Raw genomic sequence first — 18,334 nt, forward strand, 5'->3', positions numbered from 1 at the left:
GAGAAAACACAGGAACTCACAAGGCCAAGTTAAACCCCTATGTTCACAAATCCCAAGGATATCCCTATATCACATCCCTGGGTAAAACCAGACTTCATAACGATCACCCTGAGTTAGGGAAGAAAGATTAAGAGATTTTGCAAATAATTATTTTGAGCAATGCATTCATTGTATACAACCACACACTTACAAAAGAGATGTGTCAGACTGCTAGTTGCAACACTGCATATAATAGGCACAAAATGGAAATTACCCAATGGCTATTAATAAATCAAGTGGATAAGTAAATTGTGGTATCTCCACACAGAACACTCTATTGCAGTGCAAATAAAAAGACTACAAGTTCACAAATATAACGATGAGTGAAAGATGCCAAATACACTGTAGGAATCTATGTATATGAAGTAAAAAAGTAAGCCAACGATAATGACTGCCCTGGAGGAAAGGAGCTAAGCTGATTGGAAGGGGACTTTCGGAGGGCTCTGCAGTGTGGTGAATTGTCCTGGTTCCCAGCCTGGATGCTGGTATGTGTGAGCATCTGATAGGTAAAAACTTTAATTGCTGGATAAGAACTTCATATCATTTAACAGAGTAGGTGACTTTCTAAGGCCCCAAATGCTCAGCTATACCATGTTTTAATTCTAGCTGGGGGTCATTAGGTAATTGGGACTGTAACAATCTAAGAGGTTTGCGAACTTTCGTGAACTGACAGAATCGTTTTAATCTGAAGGCAGTTATCACTGTACTTTCTTAGGGGAAAAGATGCACTGTCCTTTTAGACCAACATGAAGCCTCAAATCTGTATACAGAGAATCAATCAAAGACTCTCTATCTTTGTGCATTGCTGTAGCTTTCCATGAATTTGTACCCAAAATTAGAGCCTCTCTGTCATAAGGCAGCCAGCCTCCTTTTGCATCAGTTAGCTCATTCCCCAGATCAACAGGTGAATGGCACTAGAGTGGAAAAGGCTTTCCCAGAATTTTAATGCTTTATGTCCCCAAGTCACAGCCATAGAATGCAAGACCATGAACATGACTGCATATAGGGGCTGCAGAGGAAAGCAAACTGGAAACAATACCCACTCATGTGCAGTTTCCTCTTGGCACAGACAGATCTCTTGCTTTCCGTGGCTTCTCTCAGATCTCTTGCACTTGTTTTTGTCACCATAACCAAGCAGCCACAACCCACATATCCTCCATCCAGCTACCTTCACCTCTGGGGGGGGAAAAAAAAAACACTGAAAAAATCCTACATGTTCTTTTTTCTTTTCTTTTTAAAATATCTACAGATACTCTGAACTCTTGTATTTCTGTTAAGAATCTAACATGACTTCTTTATTGTGCTAGTATTGTGTTAGGATTATTAATGTTTATTTGAGTATTCATTCTGGTTTCAGGGTTATACAGATATTGAGTGGTTTGCACTCTCCCTAATTCTTTTCTTCCCTACACCCTGTGTATGCTTTCAGAACATCCAATATCATTCAACAGAGTAGGTGATTTTCACAGTAGGTACACCCACTACATTAAGAGTAGGAATGTGGGCACTGTCATCCATTCATTAGCATCTCTAAGCTACCCATACCCACCCGCCATTCTGAAGAACAAGCTATGCAAGTAGGTTTCTGAGGAAGAAAAAGAAAGTACTTCACACCACAAACACTAACACATTTTACAGCATGTTGGTCAGGAAACATGAGATAGCAATGTCCTACAACATGGATATTCCAAACAAACAGGTTGGTGTTTCAGTAATTGTTCCACCTCAGCCCAGATCAGACTGCAACTCTGTTCTACTGAAGCAAGAATTACAAGGTGACTGTGTCATGTCGGAGGATGAAATGGTGCAGTCTGGCATTCCTAAGCAGATGGGCAACAAGTCTGCAAGTGCTGCCCTAACCTCCCAGGACCACTTCTACCCTGGGACAAGGTAGCTACAGGCAGCCAACAATACACCTGTATTTTCACCACTGCATTCAGATTTCAGCATGTACCACTCCTTTTGTGCTTTTTTCTTTCTATCCAGATATTTCAAAACCATTCTTGGTCAAAGACTATGGGACAATAAAATGGCCACTTAAGCAAGCACCATTATTTTATAATTGTAAAGGATCACAAAGAAGTGTCAAAACCAAACATTCTCATAAAACACCCCAAATCTAAATTTAAATAATTAAGTTGAATGTTTCTTCTGTTTGGTCTCTAGGAATAACCTGCTTCAAACAAGTGTTTTAAAACATAATTCTGACGTATTTGATAATTGCTTATTATAATTTGGATTTGGAAATGTTCCTTGAAAAGCTCATGTTTTGAAAGCCTTTTCCCCAATGCAGCAAGGTTCAAAGGTGGGGCTTTTTACACAGTGATTAGGGCTGTAACTCACTGGTGAATTAATTTGTTTTTTGGATTAATAATTTGAATAGACTAATGGGTGATAACCATAGGCAGGTGGGGAGAGACTGAGGAGGTAAGTCACTGGGGCATGATCTTTGGGACTCTATCTTGCCCCTGGTGTGTGACTATTGTTGTCTCTCTCTGCCTCTTTCTCTCTACTTCCCAGCTGCCATGAGCTGGGAAGCTTTCCTGCACCACACTCTTCCAACATGATATTTTGATTCATTTCCATCCCAAAGCAATGGAGTGAGCTGACTAAAGACTGAAACCATGAGCTCAAAATAAATTTTTCTTCTTCTAAGTTGTTGTTTTCAGGTATTTTGGTCATGGCGATGAAAAACATAAAATTGGAAGACAAGGCCAGGCAATATGGACCTGCCCCAGGGTGGAGTGAAGGGGAGCAAGACACAGAGTTTTTGTATGCCCTTCAGTAGATGAATGGATAAAAAAATAATGTGGCATATGTACACAATGAAATATTACTCAGCAATAAAAGAGAATAAAATCATGGTATTTGCAGGTAAGTGGATGGCGCTGGAGAAGATAATGCTAAGTGAAGTTAGCCAATCCCAATAAAACAAATGCCAAGTGTTTTCTCTGATATAAGAAGGCTAATTCATAGTGGGGTAGGGAGGGAGAGCATGGGAGGAACAGATGAAATCTAGAAAGGGCAGAGGGGTGGGAGGGGAAGAGAGGGGGCACGGTGTTAACAAGGAATGTGATAGACATCATTATCCAAAGTACATGTATATAAAGTATGCTCACATCAAAGACACGAATTGGTGTGAACATACTTTATGTTTCAGAGATATGAAAACTTGTGCTGTATATGTGCAATAAGAATTGTAATGCATTCAGCTGTCATTTATTTTTTAAAAACCCATTAAAAATTAAAAAATAAAAATAACAACAAAAAAAGCTTTCTCATACAAATAAAAAGTTGAAAAGTAAAAACAAAATAATAAAATAAAGAAAGAATACCAATTTAAAAAAATAAATTCCTATAAATAGTTTTCACATGAAAGATAAAACATTCTAATAATAAAGAAAATAACACTGAAATACCAGGAAATGACCACATATAATTAAATTCCCATAATTTTAATCATAAATCATTCCCTTCCAATTGACTTCTTACATGTTTTAAAAATGTGACAGCCAAGTACTTCCAGACTTAAAAGGAAAAAAGTGAAAATATCAGGGTAAAAGGAATCCTGTACATCCTATTACATTGAGAACTCAACCTCTGACCCCAAAGACAGACTTATTAGGGCAGCAAACCTGGAGATAGAAAATATTATTCAGCAACATTTGATAAAGTTTGAATAGGGTAACTCTGCAAAGTGCAATAATATCAAGAGCAAAAAAGAAAATAAAGATAGAATGTTTTCAGGTTAAAATACTATCCCACAAACTTGCAAAGGAAAAAAAGTAACACCATTCAATTTGAAGTTAAGATATCACGGAATCAGAAGCTCAGATTAACAGAGATCATTAAAACAAAATCAGGCCTGACAGCTGCATTTACAAGGTATGGATTCAGAGGCTGCAAAGTACAAATGGTATCTTTCCTGTCTCCATCCTTTGACCTTCACAGATCATGCAAAACTGAAAATGTCCACCTAAAATCCAGCACTCTTAGCAACAGTGAGCCTACATTCTATGTAGCAGCTATGGATAGGTGAGAAGTGATAGAGCTGAGGTATGACTGATCCCTAGTAGATGAAGCCCAGGCCCTTACTGGCCACAGACTCCAAGTCATTGGGTCAATGTTCATGTCTGGCCCTGGAAGCCTGCTGGTTTGTGAGTCCTGCTCCATTTCATCAATTGCAGCTCATAGTGGTAAGGGTGGAAGGGAACTTGGGACTCATTTCACAGGGGCCTGGAGTCCCTCTGGATGGAGCTGTTGTGCCACCATGAAGAGGATGAGTTTTTGCATGTTCTGGAAGGCATGAAGGCATGAATTCTCTGAGAGTGGAGGACACTCCATTAATGGGGCTGATCTGCCTGATTCCTGACAACCAGTGAGAGCTGGACTCAGGCTATCCATCCCACGATTCTTCTCTCCAGAGAAGTAAGGATCACTGCTGTTGTCACCTTCTGGATAGAGAGAACATGCTCAGGAAACTTTCCTTTGGCAGGAAATATGGCTACAAAACACCATTTTCTCAGTGAAAAAAATGAATGGACGAATGAGAAATTATAGGAGAAAGGTAAGAAGAGTTTCTTCTCTGGGAAAAGAATACAACAAGAACAAAAACATTCCTTGTTTAAAACTGAGTAATTTAAGATGAACTTCTTCCCCAGTATTATGTCCTCAGCTTAAATGAAGAAAATTAATATGAAAAATAGAAAATAAAGAAAAATAAACCAATGTTGTGAACCTATATAGTTCTTGAGGATTTCAAGTCCATTTACTTGACTACATTGTAGACCTCAATAAAGAATTTCCTGAGGATTCCAGAAATGACTTAAAATATTTTTAATACCACATTTGTTAATTATGAACAGACATGAAAATCGCACATAAATTCCTTATATTGATAGCTCCAACACATTTGTAATATCAACATACATTAACAAAAGTCAGCAAAATTAAACTTTGCAGTTTAGCCAATCTGACAGAGAACATTTTCACTAAAACTAAATCTCCACAGACAATGGCAAGGTGGTACTGGCATTTTCTACATGGCTCTCTTGGGTACACTTCTGTGAACCAAACCCCATTCTTCCCATCACTTTTTTTTTTCAGCCTCTAAGTCATCATTTATTGATTTATAGAGCACCCATCACATGATTGAGGTGCTTTACAATACAGTAAACATCACAACAGAACTCACATAGTTAAATACAATCAACAAATTGCAGAACTAAAAAAAAAAAAAACTGGAATGAAGCAATATTATGTCAAATTTCAAAGATGCTGAGAAGCGGCAGTACAAAAAAGGTAATTCCACCAACTAGAGACCAGACAGGCAAAGATACACAGGCATCACAACCTGAGGTGGGCAGATTTGTAAAGGGTGAGCGAGCATATAAAATAAAATTTCACAACTGGGAATGAAGGCCATTAAAGATACTATGTCATCCAAGTGATCACAGAACCAGTGGAATGACCTCACAAATATATTTACCTTACAATGACAAGAAAATCAACCGCATATGGATTTTAAACTCAGAGTCCAGAAAGCCACTGAGATCATCCTTTCTGTTATGAACACAGGCTAAAATCTACAAGTTTCTCAAAAAACTTGGAATAAATTTAGTAAGAGCCAACAGTTCTACACCCAAAGGACTATGCAGATATTAATGGTTGGCACAAAGTTGGGGGTTGAGGGGGGGGGGCCCTTTCCCTAAAGCAGAGAAGAATCACCTCACACTAATGATGAGGCTCTGGTGGGACAAAAGCCACCTAGTTCAGTGTCACCTGAGTGATTTAGATATCAAACGTAGAGGCATTTAAATTCACGGTCAGATGAACACTGGGAAAGGCACAGATGACATCTCTGACAGAGGAAAAGGAATCCTCCATCTATCAAGGCCTGTGTTTCAGTTTGTAGTATGGTGAGGGGACATAGTTGGAACGAGTATGAGGAAGAGAGGCACTCGCTCCTGCCTCTCCTATTCCCCTACGTCCAGCCCTAAAAAACCACCCAGTCATACCAACATAACTGCATTAAAGTGGCACTTAAAGTTTTGTTCAGAAACAGTTGTCCCTGAGTTACTAGGTCATTTGCTACTTATTGAGCAGTCAAATCCCAGGTTTTAACTCAACAGATTGCTAGTGGAATTATAGCAATAAGAGCAAAATTCCAACTCCACAAGCAACCACTATGTGGACGATTTCTGACTTAAGAGTGAAGGAGATTGCATTCAAAGTCCCTAGTAGGAGTGCAGTCTAGCCAGCACTTTGGGGCAACGATTTTTACAAAGTCTCTGGGAAAGACAAAAGTCATTAAGTTCTTGAAGAAAATTGGGCTCCAATGAATCAAATAAATTTTTATAGTCACTGAACACGTAAGGGTTTTTAATAATATTTATGGGTTTCTACAATACTTGAATGAAGAACAGACTGGGATTTATAAAAATCACTCTTCACTGGGACTACATCTGTAACCACTTTACCTCTGCTTTAAAAAAAAAAAAAAAAAAAACCTGACAAACTGGTAGAGGTCTACATTACTGACAGGATTCCTTTCTCTCTTCTGCCAAAGCATTTCTCCAAACCCCACAGAGGAGGGATGCACCAATTTTCACTGATTCTCGCAGTCATACGCCATACCCAATCTGGTACTGTCTCAAGTTCTATCCCTTATATGCCAAAGATTGCTTCTCACTCTCAACCTCACAATAAATAGAGAGAAGCCTAGGACTGTCTAACAGTGCACATGCTCATTTCACCAATTGCTAAAGTTTAGAAAATTTTATGATATGAAATATACTTATGCTCATAATCAAATCCAAGTGTCATACATAAGTGACAGAATCTGTATGTCAAATAGCAAAGCATTTACCTCTGAAATACTTTTAGACTCACATAAGAATCCAGATAAAACCCAATACTTACACTACCATGGCCATGTGATTTTCAAGTATTAAGTTTGTTTGCATAAGGAATCAACCTGAGATTTTTCTAAACTGCACTTCTCTGGCATTCAGTATTATAACCTTCATTCAATACAATAAAAGCCAACAACTTGACAATTATTGGGAAAAAATTATATTTTGGAATAACTCACTACATAAGGTGACAGAATTCCAAAATCAAATTACATGAAAATATACATCGAAATTTCTTTGTACAATAGGTGAGAAAAATCTCTAGTATTGAAGAATAGAGACAAAGAAATATGAAGGATTAAGGAGGATATAAGGGCAAATAGCATTCTTAATAGCAAACCAAGAAGTAAAAAGCTTGTAGTTGTGCATGCTTTATTTATCCAAACTTAACATTAAGTCAACTGAAGGGCAAAAATAAAACCAAATCAGAATTTTGTATTATTTGGGGTAAATTTCAGTAAGTTGAATTTAGAACCAACTTTTTTTTTTTTAAGTTCTTGGGATAATGTCTAGGTTCAAGAGCTCTCAACAGCCAGAAAATGTTATTGCTACATCTAATCCAAGAGATGGGTGCAACTAGAATACAAAAAGACAAAGCACCTAGTGATGACCACTCCTCTGAAGTCATCATTAAAAATCAAGTAATTGCTTATTAAGTATTTCAGTATTTGAACTAAATCATCTGAGAACTTTCTGGCAGATAGAAGAGATAAAAGCAAAGGGGACTGTCAAAACAAAGAAGATACAAAAGTTTAGTAAGTGACAAGGGTTTAATGAAGCCTCAATGGTTTAAAGGAAATTAAATGGAAACTTTTAATCCTAATTGCTTTTCATCTGACATGCTTTAAGGAGTCTTTTTAAACTGATAAGAAACAATGAATAGGGAAAGAAAACCTGCTAAAATCTTTTTAGAATTTACACGATTCTTATTCTACTACAAGAAAGCATTATTTGGTACAAGGTGTATTTGTGGATGTACATGAACAGTATATATATTATCCGGATCATGTCTTTACAATTCTTCCTGAAGGTTAAAACAGTTCATTAGAATTCAAAATGCGTAATCATCTGTAAGTTGGCACTTGTTAGGCTCTTGTCAGCATTGATAACTGGCATGTTTTATTGCAGCCCAGTTCCAGCCAGTGTTTTGCCAACTTGTTACAACAGAAGTCCAGCAATATAGGTGGGTAGAGTGCAGGAAAAACAGTGCCATGTTTCTCAATTGAAGACCCTGAAATAAGTGAAATTACTAGCTGCTGAATAAATGTCACTCAAAAGCAGTCTCTTGGCTTTTTCTTACACAGCGTGCAACTTTCCTTTTAAATTCTCCGTTTCTGTCTTCCCTCCATTCTTTCGCAGCATCTACATTAGCAGGTGAATCTCCATTAGGGTCTGCCAGCATAGAAATGACACTAATCATGATGGTTTCCACAGTGTGGATAGGAAGCCAGCGTTCCTCTGGCTTTTCATAACCATATTTATCCTCCCCAGGCTCATGAAGAATAGAAATGCAAACATCACCATTTTTATCAACATTTGGGTGCCAGATTTCTGTAATGAATTTCATTTTAGGAGGCCAGAGGGGATAATCTTTTGGGAAAGTGAGATGAGCCTTAAAAACACCACCTTCATAAAGTGTGTCTGGAGGACCAATAATAAGGACTTCCCATCGATAGAGATCATTGTCATCTATTAAACCTGCTGAAAAGCCTTCCACTGGATTTTTGTTGAGTTAATCCATTTCAAAGACAGATTTCTTCATTGCAGCCTTAAGTTTCTACATCCAGGGTTAAGGGAGTCTGGCTGCAGGATGAGGGGGAAGATCGCCTGAACCCGGATTGACATTTACCAGGCGTTGGACAGCAGGGGTAACTGCTGGTTCATCTCTCTTTAAATCTGGCAGCACGTGGGGCCTTCCCATCACTTTTTTATTGAGACAATAGAAAATCCACCACTCTGTGTTTTCAGTCAACTTCGGCATATGTGAACACACCATTCATATACCAAGCCCACCCTTCCTCTTTGATTGTCCGCCTACACGACTACATATATGCCACACAAACATAAAGACAGTTTTTTTGAAACTACATAGCTAAATCTGCAATGTAGGAGTCATCCATGTGATTCTGAATGTGCTCACATTTATTTGTCTAATAACACATTCAAAAAGAAAACACAAAGTCTGTCTTCTACAACTCTTGAACATATGTGTAAATGTCTGAAAGGATCTGTGGCCCCAGTTTTAAGAAACATTGACATAAAACATCCACAGCCCAGGGTGAACAGTGTTCTGGTAAGGCAGGAGGAATGTTTCCATTCATTGCTCTGCATCTGATACCATGAGAAATATCAGATACCATGAGATATATATCAAAAATTCCTGAGTATTTAAGAAGGTGAGATAATGAACTCTCAAAGGTCAGAGTCAGCTCTATGTACTCTCACCGGTGCCCAGTGAGATATCAAGGATGATGCCAACAGTGAATTAGAGAAGGAATGAAAGAAACATGTTTGTGCTACTGCATCAGTATATCTTGATTTGTATAGGACATGCAGACTAAGGCTTGCAGGGATAAAATTCACTAAATTTCACTTTTCTAATTACTCTGACAAAAGCAATTATCATTGGAAGATCCTGGATATTTACGAGTTGAAGCAATGAACTTGTATGTTTGAGAAAATGATTCCAAGGACAATATATGTCAGAGATAAATTCCACCATGACAACTTTCCTCCAGGATACAGTGTTTACTTTCCATTTTATAACCTGATACAAGACTAATAATGTCAAATGAAGCAGTCTGAACACTCAGGATACATAATCTCTTCTTAATACTTCCTTCCAACTACATACCACTGTCAAGTTTAAGTGCTACCTAAATTGCAATGAGTTATACATAAAGCAAGAACACATATTGTATACACCCTCTTAGAAGAGAAAAAGGAAGCACATTTTGAATCACCACCGCACTGTGACCTTTCCCAGCTTCTTAAAGGCCACCTGTCCTTTCAGCTATGGGCTTCCAAACTTCTATTCAGGGCAGATCAGCATGATGCAGCTACTTTTATGTTACAAATGAAAAAATACTGAGTAACCAAGGCAGAAATGAAGAAACAGAGAAAGATTTAAATGCTCAGAGTGATAGGATTACTACAACCATGAATTTGAACAATAACTGGGGAGAAGAGTAAATAAAAAATTTGGCTTCAAAGAAAAGCTAGAGAACAGTCTATGTTCTTAAAGTCTAGTCTTCCCAAGTACACTCAGTTTTAAGCCTTTTTATTTGTCTAAATCATAACGACAGATTAAATCATCTCTCTTCAAATTCTGAGAGCCACGCTCTGAGCAATCAAGTGAGATCTGAGAGTCAGAAAGCCATTGTCCACGTGGTCAAAACTGAGAGTCCTCTAAAGACGAAGGCTGAAAAGAAATTACTATCTTGAGATTGAATTCAAATATCAGAATGAGAGTGACCAAGCAGAACCCATGAGACCTAAGCCATGCATGGATTTATACAAGGCCCAGAAGAAAGGCTCCAAGGGTAAAAGAATATTTGTGATTCTAAAAGACAGATTTCTCCCACTCATCAGGGTAATAATACATATAATTATGACAAAAGACATATTAAAGAGAGAAAAGCAACAGAACAGCAACAGTAAAGATAATAAAGAGATAGAGTTAAAGATACAGATACAGACACAGACATTAGGATCCTCGATCAGAATCCAGAAAGCAGAGAGATCTCCAGAATGCCTGTGGCTAATACACTAACAGATTTCAAAGACGGTGCCAAAGGTAAACGCCACACACAGTCTAAAACAGCCTTGAACCTCATTCAGCACTGGTGTGCAATCCATCACTATGTTGCAAGGCTGGAAGAAATCTCATCTCCTTGCATGACAACCACATATTACCAGCCATGTGCATGAAAATATACACTTATCTTTAAACACTATCAACACACACCAAAGTACCAAGATGCTAACATGTTGAAGATAGTCAAGAGCCAAGATCAAAAATAGAAAAGCTGAATTTCTTCTCCCATCTGTAGGTGGATCTGTAGGTGGATCAGTGCCAAAAGCTCAGTGGGTGAAAGGAGGAGAAAACTGAGGCACAATGGACTCAAACAGCCCTCTTCCATTCCACTCCCTTGTTGGTTGATCTCTATCTTGCTCCTTCTCATGGTACCCTCTCTCTCCTGCATCTTGGGCTCACTCTCTGTGCAGATCTTTCTTTCCCTCCATCTCTCCTCCCTTTCCTTCCTTGCCAAGGTCATGGAAATGTAGGGCGCTGAGGAAGCAGCTACAGGATTACAATAGAAAACAATCACACTGGAAAGGGCTAAAGTGGAACCCAAGGCAGAGAAATACAAAAGAACCCTGATTAGTAAGGAAACTTTGCCTCTGCTTCTAGTTCTTAAAATATGCACAGCTAAATGGAGCTGATGCTCAATTGCGAGTTTGGTAATCACTATTCTAGTAGGAGGGGCATGCTGATGTACACTGTTTTCCCAGTATTTGTACAGTTCACACATGTATGGTCTTGGTTCTTCTCAATTAAGTTTCTTGTTTTTAAATTATTAAATAAAAGCATCCCTTTCTAAATGGTGTACGCAAAAACTCCACAAAACAATGTGAAACAACTAATCACACAGGAATGATGTTGGTTGTTTAAAAAAATCCTGCCTAGCCCTGCCTGGTAGATAACCAATCACGATGTTAGCAGACAGGCAGTCAACCTAAGTCTGTGCCCTATTTGGCCAACTGCATGATCCCATTCCTGACTGATAATGTGAATTTCTAAATTGATTTATCAAAGTGAACCAATTCACAAATAACAATTTAAAACTGATAAAAATGGAGTTAAGACTCTGAAAATATACAGATCTGACTACAGGAAAGAGGTGAACTCTCCTTCAGTCTCCCTCACCCGCCTATGTCTGCTATCAACAGTTCAACACTCATGCACCCTATTTCTTCCTCTCCTTGGCAATCTTTGAACACTACCAGCAGTTTATGCCAGGAACTTACAAAAAACAGTGGAGGAATCTACAAAAGAAATGGAGAAAACACAGCATAAAGTAACTGCACTCTCTTTAAATACTTACACACAAACTAAGGAATTTGAAAATACAAATTTATTTGATTATCCAGTAAATGTTTATTTGAAGACCATGTATACCTGCTGGACTCAGGTTAACAGGTCACACACTCCTTGGGACTCCCCCTCCCAAGACTTCAAGGAAGTGACCCCTGAATTTTCTAAGAGAAAACAATTTTGGCACATATCTCAAAGGGTGTTCTAACATTGTTTTACAATGCAATATTATTTTCTCTCTAATCTCACAATTATCAGGGGCCGGGTAGTTTAAAGTCAAAATCACTTAATATTTTGCTTGAATGATCTTTGAAATGGAAATCCTGTTAACACTACTATTTTGCCTCTATAGGAATAAAACATTATTATATTTAGTATCCACACTTCTCAAACTAGATATGAATACTGCCCTCCCCCAGGTTAAGGGCAGGGCACCACTAGATAAGATAGAATTTCAGGTAGGAAACAAAGCCACAGATGGAAGGGCATACCTTCCTAGAAAAACAATTTTCCCCTCAGAAGAAAATATAATATTTTATATTAAAAGAAGGCCCAACATATCATGTAGTAAAATTAACAACTAGTTGATGTCTTTTAAAGATAAAAATTCCAAATTCCTCCACTGGGAGGAGGAGGAAATTTTCTAAGAAAATTGCTACTTGCAGCAGTGTATTAGGTTATATCCACAATATATGGCATTTTCTGCAAATGATCCTCTTGCCTTTAAAAGCTTGTAGCTTTTTTATGGGGGGGGGGGCGGTGAGGGGAGAGTTATGCTAGGGATCAAACCCTGGGACTCACCCATACTAGGCAAGTGCTCTATCACTGAGCTACACCACCAGTCCTTAAATGTTCTTTGATGAAACTTTTGGGGAATGTTTCACACACACTGTGAAGTCCTTAAGAGTGTGAATTACATCCAAGTCCTTCTTTTTGTCCCCTGGCACCTAGGACAGTACCTATGACAGTATCTGGCACATGGTGGATACTCAATAATGCTTGCAGAATTAATTTGGCTAAAATAATGACAACAGCATTATCAATAACAAAAGACTGTTATCACATTTGGATGGAAGGAAGAAAAGATGAACAGTTGTATGAGGAAGTAGAGGAGAAGCAATCCAATTTACCAAAACAACTAATGGTCGCCATGGTAACAATCAGATGAAGCAACTCAATTTAGTTCTTTTCCACTAACAAGTACTGGAAGGCAAATATTATACTTGTTAATTTCAGATTGGAAGGACTCAGGACACAAGTCTACCAAGTGACACTGGTGCCCATTAAGTTTGATAGCCTCTGGAGAATTTGGAAAGGCATGATAATAGTAATTCCACCAATGATATTACTCCTGGTATCCACTTTGACCCTAAAAAGGTCACTAATCATTTAAAGATCAAGTGTCAAACATCTGCTGCAGACTTGATATCTGTGAGAAGGAGATTTCACACACACACACACACACACACATCAAATATGATGTGGACTCACCCTGCTTCATTCCTAAGATTGTTACTTTTAAAAAATTAGCTGGATCCAAACTAAGTTACAGGATGAAAGATGACCCAAACAAACAATATAGTTTATAGTAATGTAAAAATTTTCTACTTCCCTGGTAGAGACACTGCATTTTTACCTCACTTGTAAACAGTAGAAAGGATCAGTATCACACCCACTTTCTCCACACACTCCCTCTTTCACCTGAGTGAGTCATTCCCCCTGCACAGTATTCCCCTTACTTTCTAGACTTGAGAGAGACACTGGGAGGAGGAGGAAGCAAGGACTCCCAGATCTTGAGCCTTGAACCAATGAACAAGCACACTGACAACTCCCAAGACTATTTCCTTTTCTTAGTTTTAAGTCTCAGATATGCATTCTGATCAATAAAACGGAGCCTTTCTTATATCAATAAGGACATCTAGAGCTCAATATATTGTCAGCTAATATCCAAACAGGAAGCAGGAAAGCATGTTCAGCACTACAGTCTGAAAAGCAGAAATAGCAGCTGGAGACCTACTTTGACACCAAGACATGGACAGAAACAAATGAAACTGAAAAAAGCTCTGAGCATCTCTCCCTCTATGTCCTGAAATCACACCTGCCGCCATTCCCTTACCCCCTGTGAATTAAGTTAGTAACTTAGTATTATTTATTTCTCTCAGAATCATAGGGGCAATGAATATACAGTATGATTTTGTCATTTTATTCTAGTGTATAAAAAGTGAGAGTTGAATCCCTGGTCTTTAATTAAGCGACCAAGTACCTTAATTTCTGGGTCAGTTTCTCCTTCAATCAGAGATAAGTCTTCTTTCCATGAATTCTGAAAATTAAAGGCATGAACTCTGTAAAATGCCTATCACACAGTAGGCATCAGTGAATATCAGTGAATAAATGTATATGCCTGACCAAGTTTTCTCTTCTACCTAGTCTTGGGAAAATAGCAAATCCAAAAGCTACTATAAAGGATGCTAAATTGGCAAACTGCCCAGGCATTAGCCTCAGGGTGCAACCAGAAGGCTTTGAGTAGAGGATGACGTAATAGGGCCCAGTTGAGACTTAGGGAGCGCTCCTAAACCCGTGCTGTGTGCGTGTATGGGAGGCTGCAGGTTTCAAGGTGGCGCCTGTAATTAACAAAGTGCCATTTGCACGGCTCAGAAATCAGCAAGTGAAACTTTCCCCCTACAGCAGAATTATGTGAACGCATTCCCTTAACTTTTTTTTGGCAAAGTTAAAGTAAGTTGCTGAACAGAGAAAAGCAACTCACAGAAGAGCCGGATCCACTGGGTCTGCGTGTTCTGAAAGTTCAGGACAGAAGGCAGTGCAGCAGAGAAGGCAGGAAATGCCATCATCACCTCCCGCCCCTGAAGCACACACACCTGGGGATGAACTTGGCCTCGTCTCCGAGTCGCGCCTGGAAGTCCTGCCAAGCCCGGCCCCGGTTCGTCGGTCCCCAAGGGGCGGACAGATCCCCGGCGTCGTCCAGAATGTCCACGTCTTCGCCGCAGTCCGCGGGTTCGGGTCCCGGCTCCGCAGTAGCAGGCGCGGGCTCCAGTAGCCCCCAGCCCCGGCGCCGTCCTCCGCGCCGGGCCCCGCGGAAGCCGCGCGCGAACTCCTGGAAGGTGATGACGCCGTCGCTATTGGAGTCCAGCCGCTGGAACACGGCCTCGGCATCGGCCGGCAACACTCGCAGCTCCGCGCACAGCGCGCGGAACTCCTCACGCTCCAGGCGCCCGGAGCGGTTCGCGTCGCAGGCAGCGAAGAGGGAGCGCAGACGGGCGAGCTCCTCCGGGTCCCCGTCCGCCTCCATCCCGCCGGCGAGGACAGCCGACCGGGCTCCGGAGCGCAACCCGGCAGCGCGAATGTGGGAAGTCGGGGCCACCTGCTGCTGCCGGGAGCCCCGGCGAGTTCGGCTCGTCCGGCTGGTTCGGCCACTTGCCGGGATATTCGGGCGGGGCGAAGCGTCTGGGCGGGTCGAGGGCGGCCTGGCGGGCGGCGCGCTTCCACGCTGGTGACTGCCGGTCTCCTACAGGCCCCGAGAGAGGTCGGTGTGCCCCGGACTCCCTACACAGAGCTGCGGCGCCTGGGGGCTACTGAAGCCAGCGCAGCGCTTTGGCACCCTCCACTTTCCCCGCGGGTATGGCTCCGCCCAGCCAAGAGGAGGAACCCGGCTCTGGTTTCCAAGCCTCCGGGAACCGGCCTGAGTCGGCCTAGTAGGATTTGGGGAACCCAGCAGGAACTAGGGGTGCTTCGCTTAAACACTGACGCTCTAGTAAAGCGCATGGCTCAACTCTCCCCAGAGGTGGTGCTGGCATGAGCTAACTTCATGGGAAAGGAAGGGAGGAGTGAGATTCCAAATTGGTTAGTTATGTGCAATGTATTCTAATTTCAGAAACTTGGTAAACCTTTATGTACAAGTTTTCTGACAAACCAAAGTACAAAGTTTCCTGGAAGACCCCCTTTTTTAATTTTATAAGCTATCGTTAAACTATATTCATCTAACACGAGGGCCCCTGTTAATCTAGATTTTCCATATCCCCCCAATCCTAATACTTTTTCTTAATCCATGACTCCTCAGCCTGACAGAAAATAATAACCAAAATTGCTTGACAGGCAGCATTTTTGAAAAACTGAAAAAGACTAGCGTAGTTTAGCTTGGATTTGTTTGGGGATTCATTTTTTTTTTTTTCTTTAACAAACTTTATGGAAATTATATACTCAAAGGTATACTTACACTTTGATTTTAAACACTTATTTTGACTTATTTTTTAATAACACTGACTTCTTTGTTCATATAAGATCTTTAAAATCCGTCTGTTTATATCCTTTAAAAAAAATTCTGTCCTTCCATTTTTAGGAGACCCTCAGACTGTCTTGGATTATGACTGTGTCCAGGTGATTCCCCTGACCTATGAAAATACGTGTAGGTGGGCTGGGGATGTGGCTCAAGTGGTAGCTCACTCGCCTGGCATGCAGGGGGCTCTGGGTTTGATCCTCAGCACCACATAAAAATATGATGTAGTGTCCACCGAAAACTAAAAAATAAATATTAAAAAATTTTCTCTCTCTTTAAAAAAGAAAGAAAGAAAGAAAATACGTGTAGGTTATTTTAACTTATAGACTTTCTCTACCTTTTAGATTTTTATTTACTCTTATTTCTTTTAGTTATAAATGTATTTCCCTTTTATCTCATTCTAGAGTACCTTTGTTGCTTATTACTTGGATTTTTTAAATATAATAATAAGTAGGGCATTTGACTGAGGTGTTCCTTCTAGGCAAACGTTCTTAAACACAAAGCTCAGTGCTAAACACCTGAGGAACTGTTTCTTGAATTGTACGGTTTCCTAATGTCCACATTCACAGCATCTATCATGTTGTAAATATAACTTCATCTGTAAATTTAACTAATCAATTATGAGAGTAATTCCATTAGAAGCCCTAATCTTAACACTAATTGCTAAATGAAGGTAGTGCTGTATAGTTAGACAGCTAACACATTGAAATGAGTTTTATCATTAGTGCCATATAGTTAACTGATTTTGAGTCTATTTGCTTTTCTGTTTATTCTAAAGATTGATTTTTCCATACAAAGTAAAAAAGTTACTAGCTTGGTAATGCTTTAAAATTTTACAGATACATTTATTAAACTGAATCTTTGAAATATTATCATACTGTTTAGACATTAATGACTGTTCTTTCAAAACAGAGGAGTTAGTAATTTTTAACTACTTAAGCAGACTGCTCACACAACTTCATTTCTGAATTTTTACTGTAAACTTTGTGCTCCTTATTTATGAATTCTTCTGTGTTGTTTGTTGGTTTTTTGGTTTTTTGTTTTTGGTAACAGGGATTGAACTCAGGGGCACTCCACCACTGAGCCACATCCCCAGCCCTATTTCATATTTTATTTAGAGATAAGGTATCACTGAGTTACTTAATGCCTGCTTTTGCTGAGGCTGGCTTTGAACTTGCAATCCTCCTGCCTCATCCTCCCCAGCCGCTGGGATTATAGGTGGGTGTCCACCATGCCCAGCAATTCTTCTGTTCTTTGACCTGCTTTTCCTTTTCCTTGAGCCCTTCATCACAAAGTCATCAAGAAACACATATTATTCAAATATCATATGCATATGTTTTATTTCCACTGATATTAATATGTCTCAGACTAACTATATTAATTATTTATCATTACATAACAACACAACCAACACATAGTGATTTTTTTGTGTGTTTGTGTGTGGTGCTGGGGATTGAACCCAGGGCCTTGTGCATACAAGGCAAGCACTCTACCAACTGAGCTGTATCCCCAGCCCTACATAGTGATTTAAAACAGCATCCATTTATTCATTCATAATTCCATTGTCATCCCTTTGAATGGGGTTCAGCTATGTGGTTTTCTGCTAGCTTACCTGGGATCACTCAGGTGGTGACTGTTCCTATGAGCCAACTGGGGCTATTGGTCTTAGAGGGCCTTGCTCACATGTCCAGAAGGTGATGCTGGCTGTTGACTGGGTCATATGTCTTTCAGAAGAGAGCATGGGCTTCGCCACACAGTGGCAATATTTCAAAAGAGTAAGGTCCTAATGCACAAGTGCTTTTGAAATCTCAGCTTGTATCATATTGTTAACATTTTATTGACCTGTACAAGTCATGTGGCCAAACCCTAACTCAGTGTGTCAAGGAACTACACAAGCCATGGATCCAGGGAGACACCCTTACTGTAACAGCAGATCACACATGGGTGCTACAACAATCCCTATTCCCCCAGGGTCTGTCCTGCTGTCCTCTT

General features: G+C 39.8%; 1 protein-coding gene and 1 pseudogene across 1 annotated transcript in view; both read right to left on the reverse strand.

Annotated features, from left to right (window-relative positions):
• Nucleotides 1-15,646, reverse strand: part of Rasef (RAS and EF-hand domain containing) — a 71,283-nt gene extending 55,637 nt beyond the window's left edge. The window contains exon 1 of the mRNA XM_046459738.2: nucleotides 14,928-15,646. Within this exon, the coding sequence (XP_046315694.1) occupies nucleotides 14,928-15,358 (431 nt within the window). The 5' untranslated portion in view covers nucleotides 15,359-15,646. The remainder of the gene's footprint in view (nucleotides 1-14,927) is intronic.
• On the reverse strand, nucleotides 7,705-8,736 carry LOC124103243 (ubiquitin-conjugating enzyme E2 G1-like; annotated as a pseudogene).
• Nucleotides 15,647-18,334: the final 2,688 nt, after the last annotated feature.

This window comes from Marmota monax, unplaced genomic scaffold (assembly GCF_021218885.2).
Source record: "Marmota monax isolate L192 unplaced genomic scaffold, Marmota_monax_Labrador192_F-V1.1 WCK01_AAM20220418_F8-fsc00502, whole genome shotgun sequence".
In the NCBI taxonomy this organism is placed as follows: domain Eukaryota; kingdom Metazoa; phylum Chordata; class Mammalia; order Rodentia; family Sciuridae; genus Marmota; species Marmota monax.